The sequence below is a fragment of the Astatotilapia calliptera genome, chromosome 3 (assembly GCF_964374335.1).
Source record: "Astatotilapia calliptera chromosome 3, fAstCal68.1, whole genome shotgun sequence".
In the NCBI taxonomy this organism is placed as follows: Eukaryota; Metazoa; Chordata; class Actinopteri; order Cichliformes; family Cichlidae; genus Astatotilapia; species Astatotilapia calliptera.
The window spans coordinates 3045161-3058302 of record NC_137424.1 but is presented as its reverse complement, the minus strand read 5'-3'; the positions used below and the strand labels follow the sequence as shown (position 1 = coordinate 3058302).

The following is a 13142-nucleotide window of genomic DNA, read 5'->3' as shown; positions in this document are numbered from 1 at the left end:
GCTGGACCAACGAGGCCGAGTGTGTCCGCCACTCTGAGCTACGTTCGTGTTTGTGTACTTGTAGTTTGTACTTTGAGTTCACTCAGAGCCCACAGAGGACGCAGCGTACGTGATGACGTCACAGCCCTTTACCTCCTTTACTGTCACTGTGATTAATATTTACACACGAGACCAAGAGCACCTGGCTGCAGCCACTGTGGAGCTCCACAGTAACCGGAAACACGTGACCTCCACACTAACCGGAAACACGTGACCTCCACAGTAACCGGAAACACGTGACCTCCACACTAGCCGTAAACACGTAACTTCAGTTAAATCGACTTTGACAGCGAAAACTAAATTGCGTTTTTGTCACTATTGATGCGGCTGAGAAATAAAAATGGTTTTGAGTGGGGTGTTTTTAACACTCTGGGTTTGTTCAAAAAAATTCACCATCCCCTAAACTGTTCAGGGCCAAAAGTGACACTTGCTGTTTCGCTGATTTATTTATTTTTTTACAGTACATTGCGTTGTGCGTTTTGATTGCTGTAGACCATTGTCAATCAATCTAGTCCAGTGTCTCCTGTACAGGAGCGGTCCCTAATAGGCCCGGTCCGTGAGTCTTTTGGTACCGTTCCGTGAGAGTTGATCCTCCGGTGTGAAATGTATGGTTGTAGTTGTGTGTCTTATTTTGAAAGAACTATTTACGCGTTACCATAGCGACCAGAGAGCGTTAAAAAGCAGAGAGGAGGATGTCACTGTCATTGTTGTTGGCGCACAGCTCAAGTCACGTTTATTATTATATTTACAAAACACCACAGTTTCTTTTTTTTATTCTTTTGTTGTATTTATCCGCGACACCTTAAAGGTCGTTCCCTGAAAATATTGTCTGACATTAAAGTGGTCTGTGGTGCAAAAAGGTTGGGGACTCCTGCTGTACAGTACAGAATGCGTTTAGCTTGTCGAATTTACATAAATCTTCGATCGCTAGCAATGTAACTCTGAAGTGCTGCACTGTATGTTTGTAAGTTTTCTCCCAAACAAACACAACAATGCCGACGAAACGTTTTGCACCCTCAAATGCACCTTTAGGTTTCATTCCATAATACTGGACTCATGTTTCTACGAAGGTTTGAACTCTAAGAGTGTTTAAACAAAGAGAAAAGTGTGAAAATGTTCATGCCTGTCTGAGAAAAGTGTATAAAGCATGTAGTGAGGGGTTTTACAGTCTTAACATCTGTAATAACTGTAAAAAATAAAGTTGGCTACTTCATGGATTTCACCTACCGCGGGTTATTTTTAGAACGTAACACCAGCGATAAACGAGGGACTGCTGTATTATTAATAGTAGAGTCTGGGACATCTAATTGATTAACATCAACATTGATTATTATGCACTATTATTTTTGTTCAAGGAGAGCCAATAATATAAAACTCTCTCTCAGCTTGTTTGTTGCCAAAAAAGGCCACTTTTTGTGTATCTTCACAAAATGCTATAAAATGTATATTTCTTAAAACATTTTTCTACTTTTACCGACGTGACTCTTTAAAATAGCACCAGTCCTTTTCATCAAAATCAAAATTGTATCTAAATTTTTTACTCTTTATAGCCAGTTAGGTTATATATTACCATTAACTTTTCTGGTAAAACGGTGATAAAGTCCTAATGTTTTCATGAAACTTCCTTTTTTCCCCATCTGAGCATCGGGGAAAAGGCTGTCTTGCAATTGTTGAGGTCACTAGTGTGTGCCCCATTTCTTCCAGGATCACTCTCTTTATAGGTTTTAGTGGACTCCTAGTACTGCGAAGTGGTTTCATGGTACAAAGGGATTGTATTCCAAGATCTGGAAGACTGTAGAAATGAGCAGTGATGCCCTTCCTACCATCTTTCCAGAAAAATAATTGATCTGGAAGCTGTTAGGCTGACTTACAGCAGCAGCACTTTCTGCACCTGCATAAACTCCAGGACACATTTACTAATGATGTTTGTTGCTGTATGTGCTGCAGCTTTGAATTTTTTAATAATATATATTTTGTTAATATTTTGGCTATGGTGTCTTGTTATGAAATGTTCAAGAGTAAAAGTGTTTTTAGCAGGTGCTTCAAAGCTAAGTTTTACTGGGAAACTCAAAGCTCAATAGTCTGTATCAACAGAAATTCACTGCAGCCTATGTAATATTTCATGCGTCATAATTTATTCTACTCTATCTTGCAAATAGATATTTGTGTAGCAATGTCATGCACAACACACACAACTATTAGATCCTTAAGATCAAACCCGTGTCATTGTTTTGGTCCACTGCAGTGCAGTAGTCAAAAAAAAGAATAAGTGAAGTGTCCACAAATGGCCAGGATAGAGCCCAGAGTGTTAATGTTTAAAATGTATAAAAATATTATTGATTGCAATTCTTTACTGTTAATATCAACAATAAGCTTTTTATTTTGAAATTACAAGTTAAAAAAAAATGCTGTTACATTTAATGCTGTTACACTGTAATCCTTTATAAGTATGGACACAGAATCAAGTGAACAACATTTTGAATTAAGTTTAATAGGAATTTTGTACTATGCAAAAACAACAACAACAACAACAACAGCATATTAAACAAACAAACAAACAAACAAACAAACAAACAAACAAACAAACACAGCCAGTGCCTTCATTTGTCCATCACATGTCAAACATAGCACTGACCCTTAGCCCCTGCTCATCAGCACATGCTTTCAAAAAGAGCTCCATGTCCTCTGCAAACTGAAAAACAAAGAGGAACAAGTCCCTTGCTCCAGTGTCTTCTTCCTCTGACATGTCTCTGGGCACGTGTTGTCCTGCAAGCACAGCTTTGGCTTCCTCTCTCCAGTGTGCAAATAGCTTGCCAGAGCTTAACAGAAAATGTTGATATTGTTAAGGTGTGTAAACTTTGACACAACATAGAACAGAAGTCAAAATATAAATACCTCCTGAGATCAAAGTTCTCCATCAACAGCAAGCACCACCATTTACGCAAGTAGGGCATGTCTGACTGTAAAATATTAATATGAAGCATGTTTAACAACTTTCAAAAGATTCAAGACTCCATTGCTGTGAAAGTAAATAGAATACTTACTATAGTATAGTCAAATGAAGCATCCAGTGCCACGTACAGAGCAGACTATTTGGAAGAAAAAATAAAAATGTCATTTTTTTTTTAGAAGCTTAAATTAGCTTCTGTATGAATCTCAAGAAGAGAAGAGACAAATTACCATCAGCATGAAGATCCCACAGTCAACTCCATAGTCTTGGCTTGGAAAACCCTGTATTACATTGAAAATAAAGGCTCTTTAATAAAATCCCTTAAAAGAAGACTAGTGTAATTCATATTATTCACCATACACTTAAACTAGCACATACCTTCAAGTCACAGCTCTTTTTTTCTGACCACTGCCCGGGAATGATCTTCACTGCAAGATTCCTTTTTTAAAAAAAAAACAGTTACATTCACAAGTTAACAGATGAGGATCATGATGGGTGTGAAATGTTTATTGCTAATAGCACCAACTGTAACTACAGGCCTTAGGAACACGACCTCAAAAAAACAGCATAACAAAATGAAAAAGTACAGTCACATGCTCACAGTTGGTCAAAATAAAGCATTTACAGCTTTAAGTTAATGTTGGCATATTTTATAAACTAATTTTTAATGGTGTTTTATGTTAAAATAGAACACTGGAAGACCCTATTTATGTCTGAAACTCATCTACAGACAGTATCACTGACTTGATCATAATTTGAAGATGAGAATAAAATGTTGAAGCATCATGCTGATATATCCATCCATCCATTCGCTTCCGCTTATCCTTTTCAGGGTCACGGGGGGCGCTGGAGCCTATCCCAGCTGTCATAGGGCGACAGACTGGACAGGTCGCCAGTGTGTCGCAGGGATAACACACAGGGACAGACAACCATTCACACTCACATTCATTCACACAGTTACACCTAGTGGCAATTTGGATTATCCAATTAACCTATCCCCACAAGCTGCATGTCTTTGGACGGTGGGAGGAAGCCGGAGTACTCGGAGGGAACCCACGCAAACACGGGGAGAACATGCAAACTCCACGCAGAAACTTGCTGATATAGTTTATAGAAAAAGCATGTGAGTGTACTGTATGTGTGAACACTCAAGATCAGCAGAACATGATCTGGGATGCACTTAACCTGGAACACTGAACAGGTTCCTGAAAACTCCGGAACAAACCAAAAATGCTTATAAAAATGTGACCTCAAAAGTGAAACATATTGTTGGCCACCAAATCCTGCCTTGGTGTATAATGGGTCAAGAAAGAGGATTTCTCTTTTAGGTGGCTTCAGTACCTAAAAGACAGTTAGCCATGACTTCAAACCTGAAAACAATGTCATTGCAAGCGATCACAGTCAAAGACTTTTGAAACTGCGTCATAAAAGCTTGAATACATCTCAGACACATAGCAAAATTCTAACAGTTTGTACGTGTCAAAAAACAAGACTTACACACAACTGGAAATGACCGGGTGTCCAGAGAGGGAGAACTATGATGTCCATCCTCTGAGCATCAGTCTGAAACAGAATTGTATTTTTAAGTATCCTGTATATGAACTCGCACCAAAGTTATAAAAAAAATCATTTGGATTACTTGCTTGTTTCTTTAAAGGACGGTACACTTACAGGAAAGGACTGCAATGGATCACAGCCATAGGGTGCAAGCCAAGTCCGGCTGACATACAGATTTTCTATGTAAATGCTTATCCCCTAGAATGTAAAAAAAAAAAAAAAAAATTTAAAACAACAGCTCTTTAAATTAAAGCTTGACAATCATCATATACAACATACAGTACCTTTGACTGAACAATTTTAGTGATAAGCTCAAAACAGCCATTTCCAATCTGAAACAGAAAAAATCATGATAACAATGAATGTACACTTTATTTTTTCATATTCGTAGAAAAAAAATACTTACAGTCGATTCCATTTCTTTGTTTAAACCCAGTGTCCAAAAATCTGACCGCGTGAGGCATCCAGAAGACGTTTCAACAATCAGCTCATCTTTGGGTCTGCTGATGTCCAGAACATAGTTGAGCTAAAAAAAAAAAAAAAAAAGGTGTCATAGACTGTGGATGACAAAATCAGATAAGCACTAAAAGTTGCACTTTGCGACATCTGAAAACTTTAACATACAAGCTGTTGTTGGCCAGGGTGCGGTACAAAACACCATGATGAACGGCTGGCCAAAATGTTCTCAGGCTTTGTCAGAGCTTTGCACGGTGGTCCACACAGGTCAGGAAAAGTTGCATCTGTTGACCTTCGATTGGCTTTCTTGTTGTCAACTCTTTCCTGAGGTTCTATAGGGATTTTAACAGGTTTCAGACAAAACACTACATAGAATGCATATTAAATGCAAGAAAAATAAGCACTATCTATAGAAGGAAATTCATTTGAAACAGCATGTAAGAAATTCTTTTATGAGCCATCAACTACAACAAGATAATGAATGCAAGATTATTATTTCACGTACATATGTCAATCACTATTCAAAATAAGAAATTTTACCAGTGTCACCAGACGTTGAAGGTGCTGGGTTCAACACCGTTTCTGGGATTTCTCTGGGTTTATTGCACACCTGTGGGGCTAGGTACACAAAGAAAAGAATATACACACAGATAGGAACAAATATAACATGTAAACAATGGTAGCGTTCTGGTCATGACACAATGCATGTACTTACCTACGACAGCTTGACCCAGTGCCGACAATTAGATATTGATCTTTCCAAGTCGACCATGTCTTAGCTGCCTCTCCAGAAGTTTCTTGTTGGTGACAGTGTTATAATGATGATTTATATTTCTCATCAGAAACACGTGTGGATGGACTCATATTACTTAAAAAGTAATTGCTTTTCCTCATGTTTGCAAAGAACTGTTCAACATCTTGACTGTTCAGCCAGCCTTTCAGCTCCGGGACAAGTTGAATTCTGCGTAATATGTCCTTGGGATCTTTTGTATTTCCCTCATGAAATCTGTCATACAGGACATAATGGTCAGATGATCCAGTGACAGGATGAGGATTTTCATTTACACTATCCATCCTTTCATGTAGCCATGGAAGATTCACTTTCAGGCTTCCATCCTGTGCAGCCTTGACATTTTCCTCAGTGGGCTCAGCAAGTCGACCTTCATGTGGATGAAATGGCAGTTTATCAGGAACCCGCAAATTGGTGTGTGCTGCCAAACCCCTCGCAAAATCGTAAACACAGACGTTTGGCATGTGCTTCCAGGACAGGAGAAGGTCAGCAAAATCCCGGGGACTTTCAGCACGAAGATTAAATTTAACACTGTACACAATGCCATGTGGACATAGTATTACAGACCATCCTCCTGCAAGCAAAGATTTAAAAAGTTGTTTGTAATTGTAATTACATTTTTTAATGCTACTTCTAATAATCGCTAAGTGATGCTTACCAGAGGCACCCCATATGCTTTGAAAGACCTTATCATATGTCTGCCTGCTCTTCATCTTCTCCCTCAGTCTGGTGATGAGATCAAAGCGGGAGCCTTTGGAGTCGATGTTGCATGCTTTACACAATTTTCTTACCACTCCAACCTGACAGCAATTAGGGAAAACTGTAAATGGAACAACCCCAGAACTTTATGTCACATATTCTGAAAACTTCAAAGCAATGTTACCTTTTGTTTGGCAAGTTCATCCAACAGATGGTCTTCTGTGACACTGCTAAGCTTTGCTTCATGTGAAGAGCTTGTTCCTACTTTTTTAAACTCTGTGTTAAGCACAATGTCACTTGTTCGAGTTTCACTCCCGATCCATGGTGCCCAGTGCGTGTAACTTGGTGGAACGGAAAATGGATTCTTCACACCGCCTACAGAAAATGGCATGTTTTTAATTACAATCTAAATTACTTTAAAACACTGAATGACTTTCAAAAAGTTTTTGCCATCACTCACTTGGAAAAAAAACACGGCTTATCGTTTCCAGGTGAATAGAGTTCCAAAAACCTTCAATGTCATGTTCACCATTGAAGTCTTCCGGGGCTTTGAGGTCACTCACTATAATCAATTGACTCATGAAAACATGCACATAATGTACACAATGAAATATATACACAAATGTACATTAAACTTACCTGCTAACTTGAACACCCCTTTTCTGTGTAAGTCCATAACTACCACAGGGGGGTGAAACCCACAGTTTATGCAGGAGTACATGTATTCTGCGTCAGTCAAAGCCTCAAAATGGCAATAAGCATGGAAAATGGTATCCCGAGAAGGAAACTTCACTCTTCTTAAGCCCTCCAATGAGTCAATGACCCTTGAGGCAGATACATGGTTCTGTAATATGACAATAGGGTGAAGAAGACTATGATTACACAGATATTTAAATTTGGTCACCAAAATATCATAGTGACACAAACACATTTTTAAAGCAATCTTCAGATGAGTATATTTTATTTTTGTGATCCTCACCTGCAGATTTTCTCTCAAAAAAAGGCAAAGTTCAAGAGACAAAACAACATGGTTGTCAAAGTTGTGAAGCCCATCTGTCCACTCCTGGTACCTGTAGACCATGTGGCACCGAGGACACGATCTATGGTGTGTTGAAACATCTGTTAAAGACAAAATCACATTAATGTCAAAACATTAGTATAGGAACAATTATAACTAATTATTTCACACTGATGTTTAATCTTATTCACTTACTCTCAATCACTCCCATCATGCTGACAATCCTCGCTTTATTGGTAACTAGAACAGCCTCATCAAGTTTTGGGTGCTCTGGGCACACCTGGCACAACGTTTCACATGGAAAGAGCTGTTTCTGATGATCCATTTTCTGTGAGATGACATTTTCTGGAAGAGATCCAGGTATTTTTTTCTCTTTAAAAATATAGCGTATACTCCTTTCGACGGCAGCATTGTCCTCAAAGGAAGAACTCTCCTGAGTCATCTGTGATGGGGTGCCTGATGATAGTGGTACAGTTGATTTGAAGATGTCTCTCTGTGTCTGGAAGAGATGCCATTTAGCTATGTTTTTATGAGGACATGATATTCGAGGCTTTGCACAAGCACAATGCCAGGTGTTCCTCAGAGCATTGTAAGTCACAAATATTCTGCCAAGACAGCAGAAACTGTGTATTTCCGGCTCAAATACAGACAAACAGATCTGTGTTGAGGATCCACCAAAATCCACCCTCACACAAAGTGGAGCATGTGCCATCTGGGCAGCTTTCTGTCTCTTTATGCATGTAGCAGCTTTGGCCTCTCAAAAAAATTTAAGGTCCACCATTTCCATCACGATGTGCTCTTGAAGAAAAACCTCCTTTACAGTTTCTCGGCAGTAATCTAGTGAGCGAAGGTGCTCACATAAACTGAAGCCTAGTCCGCTCCGCTGGGCCAGCAACTGGTATTGCTGACATTCCTCCAGCTCACATCTGATATTGTGAGACACCCCCCATGTTTTCCTCTGAACGTGAACTGGCACAGAAAACCCATGGCCAGTTCTCTGCACAGCAAATAACCCTGTAGTTTCATCTACACAAACACACTGCAGATGACTGGCCAGGCAAACATCTATTGATTGGATGGAGTGCTTCCTCATCATGTGAGCCTTGTAGTTTCTGGTACGAAGAGTAAGGCCACAGTGAGGGCATGTCATTTTCATGGACTTTCCATCAGCTGCAGTTTTATTGAACACAGAGGGTAGAGCATATGAATGTTCTAACAAAGAGTCAGAAAATGGTTCAGATCCCAAAGACAAAACCTTGGGGGGGGAGACGGGGCTCCTCGAAGAGTACTGCCGGAGGAATACGGGTCTCCTCGGAGAGTTCAGCGGGGAGCAGTCCTGGTAATGGTGGCTGACTTGGTATTGAAGAATGCTGACAAGACAATATATGCCTTGCCATATCCCCACGCCGTATGATTGTAAGATTACAGACAGGGCAGTGAAAGTGTCCTGTTGTCCTACACGGCAGCCTGCACCGGCATATCATTTTATCTGTAAGAGAAAAAAACAAACAAACAAACAGATGTAATTTAAATGTAGTTGTATAGAATGCAATCAATTTGTCTAACAATCAGATTGTACATGTTAACAAAAACATCCAAGCCAACCTCAATAATGAAAGCAAAATGGTATGGATCACAAAACTTATGTCAAGAAAAGTGGTGAAAAGTAAATAAAAATATATTTTATAAAAACACTATTTTTGTTGCAGATGAATGAACTGAACTGTACAATATCAACAGCAACTTTTAAGTCAACAAAGATACTGCAGAAGTGCTTAAAAAAGTGCATATTTATAACTATAAAGTATATTTAATACAAACATACCTTTGAAAGGCAAAGCATTTTTTATATGCACACATAGATGCTCCTCAATCTTTGCCCTGACAGTAGGGCTGAAAGTGGGGCACAGAGGGCAGTGAAAGAGTCCTCTGCAACACGTGTTGCATTCCTGCAATTCTGGCTTTAAGCCCGAATTCCAGATTGATGTGTGCATCTAAAACAGAGAGAGAAACAGATAAACACCATATACACATTTAAGTTAAGGTTTTAGCAGAAATAACAATTTACAGTTGGCATGTAATAGATTTGGGAAGAAAATCCTTGAAAAAACCCCCACAAATATTTTACAAGACACTTTAATTTGTGAGACATGTTTCTATTGACATATAACAGTCAATTGAACAGAGGCTAACTAAAATCTGGGCAATAAAAAAGCTGTACAGAAAAGAATGACGAATAGAAGTATTGATAAATATATAAATCTGTTTGTGACGAAATTTACAGTGTTGACGCTAACCAAAGGTGTCACAAGTACACACGTTCCTTACTACAGTTTAGATACCTCTGTTTAAAAAGCACTGACTCGACTTTTTAGTCAAGTCGAAGTAAGAAGTACAGGGTCTAAAATATAATTTATGTACAAAATTTTGAAGTAATCTTGCGTCCAAAGCACGCGTTTGGGGGGCTGATTTACAAATGTAGGGATTACAAAGTACAGATACGCGTGCTAAAATGTGAGAAGTAGAAGTATAAAGAAGTATACAGCAGGCACAAAAAAGTACAGCAGTAAAGTAAAGATACCAGAAAATTCTACTTAAGTACAGTATTGAAGTATTCGTTATTTCGCATCTCTGACGCCAACAATAAATCATACTCTAATGCAAAATGTGTTTTTTGCTTCTTCTCGCCCACAGAAGCCGTTAATCCAGCTCTCTTACTGAAACCAGGCCCAGGAAAAAGCATATCTGTGTGTTTCTCTGCCATGGAGCACGATGAAAAAACATTAAAATAAGGAGGAATGTTGTTGTAACGCAAAAAAAGTGGCAACATGATCATTGTAAGAAAACTAGACGATTCCTAGAATTATGAAATCACTAACGGCAAACTTATTTAAGAAAGACTTAACCAACCTTTGCGATCAACTTGCAAAACTTCCACGGTTTTCATGCGTGTTTACGGCTACTGTGGAGGTCACGTGATTCCGGCTAGTGTGGAGGTCACGTGTTTCCGGCTACTGTGGAGGTCACGTGTTTCTGGTTAGTGTGTAGGTCACGTGTATCCGGTTACTGTGGAGCTCCACAGTGGCTGCAGCCAGACCCTTCTCCACGAGACACCTGACAGCATGCTAACGCTAAGCTAACGCTAAGCTAACCTAGAACCCAGAGTGAGGTTAAAGCTGAGTAAACACTGACCCCAGACCAGCACCGTGATTTGATTTTGATTTTATTGATTAGCATTCAAATATCTCAGTGAAAACAGAACAAAAATCTACCATAAAGCAAGAAAGCATGAGACAAGGCTAATCAAAAGGTATTGGCTGAAGCATTTGCTTATTACGCCAAATATCTTTTTGCATGCAGCTCCTGTACACAGGGCCTGAAGCAAATAATAAAACAAAGCAAAAAAACCAAACAAACAAACAAACAAGAAAAAAAACTTTCCACCTTAGATAAGTAACTACATCAAAGTAGAGCTGGGCGATATGAGATTTTTTCATATCACGATATGTTTTTTTCATTTCAGGCGATAACGATATCCATCACGATATAAGCCAAATAACTATATTTGTAAGATTTAAATGTGCCGTTGCTCACAAGTAAAATGTGAAATAATCAGCAGCTTGTTTTGATCTTGTTTTGACGGAACTTCTATGGCTCTTCCGTTCGACAATCTCTCCGGCATTGGAACCATCATCTGTTTTCTCTTCGGTCACGCTCGGTTGATTTTTCTAGTCGGCACACTCATTTCCTCCATTACGCGCTGGCTCCATTACCCGCTGGCTGCTTCCCAAACAAACACACGTGCGGCTTGGCACTTGTGCTGTACGTAACAAGTCACGCGACGTGACGCTGCGGCTGTGATTGGTTTGGCTCTGCGCTACTGAATTTGGATTGGCTGACCTTTTTTTTTTTTTTTTAAAGAGGACAAGAGCGGCGACGTCTATCGCGATAGCTTAATTTCTCTATCGAGTAAAAGTTATATCGCGATACATATCGTTATTGTTCTATCGCCCAGCTCTACATCAAAGCAAAAGAATCAAGAGGTTGTTTTTTTTTTTCCCTTTTCTTTCTTGATTTATATATTTTTCTAATACTCTATTTTTAAACATGTTTTTAAACAAGGAAAATGAACTACACCTTTTTAAATCACTGTCATAACTATTCCACAGGTTAACTCCTCTAACAGAAACACACCTCTGCTTTATATTTGTCCTTATCTTGTTTTTTTTAAAGAAATCTGTTCCCCTTAAGTCATATTGACTCTCTCTGACTTTGAACAGCTTCTGAGTACTGGGGCAAAGCAAGTTATTTTGTGCTTTATACATTATCTGTGCCATTTTATATTCAACTAAATCATAAAATTTCAGGGTATTCAGATTAATAAACAAAATGTTAGTTGGTTCTATATAGTTTGATTGGTTTATAATTCTTATAGCTCTTTCTTGTAACTTGAAAATAGGAAGAGTGTTCGTTTTATATGCATTAGCCCATATCTCCAGACAGTAAGTCATATATGGAAGCAACAGAGTGCAATAAAGTGTGTATAATGATTTTTTGTTCAGGACATGCTTTGTTTTATAGAGAATAGCTGAACTTGAACAGGTAACAAAGTGATGAGCAGTCAGGCTGCAGGTTTCTACCTGTTCATGTTTCTACAGTAGAATCACTTTGAAGTGTCTTTGTGCTGTTTCATCTTTGATTTGTGTTCATAAACACTCAGAGAAACATCACGTGACCTCATCAGGATCTGTGTTGGTGTGTGGGGCTGTACCTCAGCTTTATGTTGTTACATGCTCATTTGTTCATTTTACACAGTAACATCAAAGTAATGTTATGAGGAGTAATGAAGTAACGTACTCCATTACTTTTAATTAAAGTGTTCTGTGTAATATGTGTAATAATGACTGTTTTGAGTAATGACCCACACTGATCACAACAAAGAGGAAATGCCTCCAACATGCACAAACATTTGAGCCACAACATGCAGTTAATGTGCACAAATGTCTTTGATATGCTGCTCAGTGATGGTGGTGACTGTCAGAGCAGAGCTACTGAGAATCAATAAGTAATATCAATGATGGATCAGAATCACTAAATTCTTCTCATCCCTGTCAGCATCATACATGTGCTGTATAATGTGATAAATGTAGAGGTGCTGGCTGTTCTCTCACTCTGCTGTTTAGCTGTAAAGGACGCCTCCCTGCCTTTGTCTCATTCATGACCTTTGATAGTCTCTTCTAACATGCAGAGATCTGTATGATCTGTTTCATAGAGTCTAACCAGCCTGTACAGGTAACAACAACAGTCACTGCATCACTGACACACAAACGTCATCTTTGTCAATAACAACATTCATACATGGAATGCTCCAAGCTCCTTAGATCACATGACCTGGATGACTGACCCTACAGACATATTGACCTGGTTTCTAGGTCACATGACAGGTCAGAGGTCAGCGACTGTAACTCAGTTCCTCCTGTTAATGTGAACTCACTGAGTGTTTGTGGTTTACCTCTCAGACTGACTGAAGATGATGATGGAGGAAGAGGAGGACAGAGCAGAGTCTGCAGGGTCCAGCTGTCCGTCTGTGAGAAGTGACTGGTCCAAAGATCATAATCCAGCCTTCAGTGGTG

The 13142-nt window shown here is 39.1% G+C and overlaps 3 protein-coding genes and 1 pseudogene across 4 annotated transcripts in view; 2 read left to right on the top strand and 2 right to left on the bottom strand.

Annotated features, from left to right (window-relative positions):
• Positions 1-13142, top strand: part of LOC113016285 (phospholipase D1-like) — a 386460-nt gene that overhangs the window by 143950 nt on the left and 229368 nt on the right. The window lies entirely within an intron of this gene.
• LOC145423725 (NLR family CARD domain-containing protein 3-like) overlaps positions 1-13142 on the top strand; it is a 149022-nt gene that overhangs the window by 1007 nt on the left and 134873 nt on the right. The window lies entirely within an intron of this gene.
• On the bottom strand, positions 2651-5550 carry LOC145426129 (uncharacterized). Its single transcript, XM_080299650.1, has 8 exons — positions 5171-5550; positions 4953-5072; positions 4831-4878; positions 3368-3428; positions 3220-3270; positions 3084-3128; positions 2935-2999; positions 2651-2858 (listed from the first exon to the last, which is right to left on the bottom strand). The coding sequence occupies exons 3-8, from the start codon at positions 4869-4871 to the stop codon at positions 2651-2653; spliced, it is 471 nt and encodes a 156-aa protein (XP_080155776.1). The 5' UTR covers positions 4872-4878; positions 4953-5072; positions 5171-5550.
• On the bottom strand, positions 5746-7282 carry LOC145426128 (HMG domain-containing protein 3-like; annotated as a pseudogene). The gene is made up of 4 exons (XR_013906884.1): positions 7131-7282; positions 6676-7053; positions 6451-6592; positions 5746-6366 (listed from the first exon to the last, which is right to left on the bottom strand). The product of XR_013906884.1 is annotated as an HMG domain-containing protein 3-like (transcript).

Bases quoted from the DNA above. Each gene is read 5' to 3' on its own strand.
- LOC145426129 (XM_080299650.1), bottom strand. From the start codon at position 4,871: ATGGCTGTTTTGAGCTTATCACTAAAATTGTTCAGTCAAAG. The intron at 3,000-3,083 runs GTAAGTATTCTA...AATATTTTACAG, and splicing joins CTTCATTTGACTATACTATA to TCAGACATGCCCTACTTGCG. The intron at 2,859-2,934 runs GTATTTATATTT...TTTTCTGTTAAG, and splicing joins GAGAACTTTGATCTCAGGAG to CTCTGGCAAGCTATTTGCAC.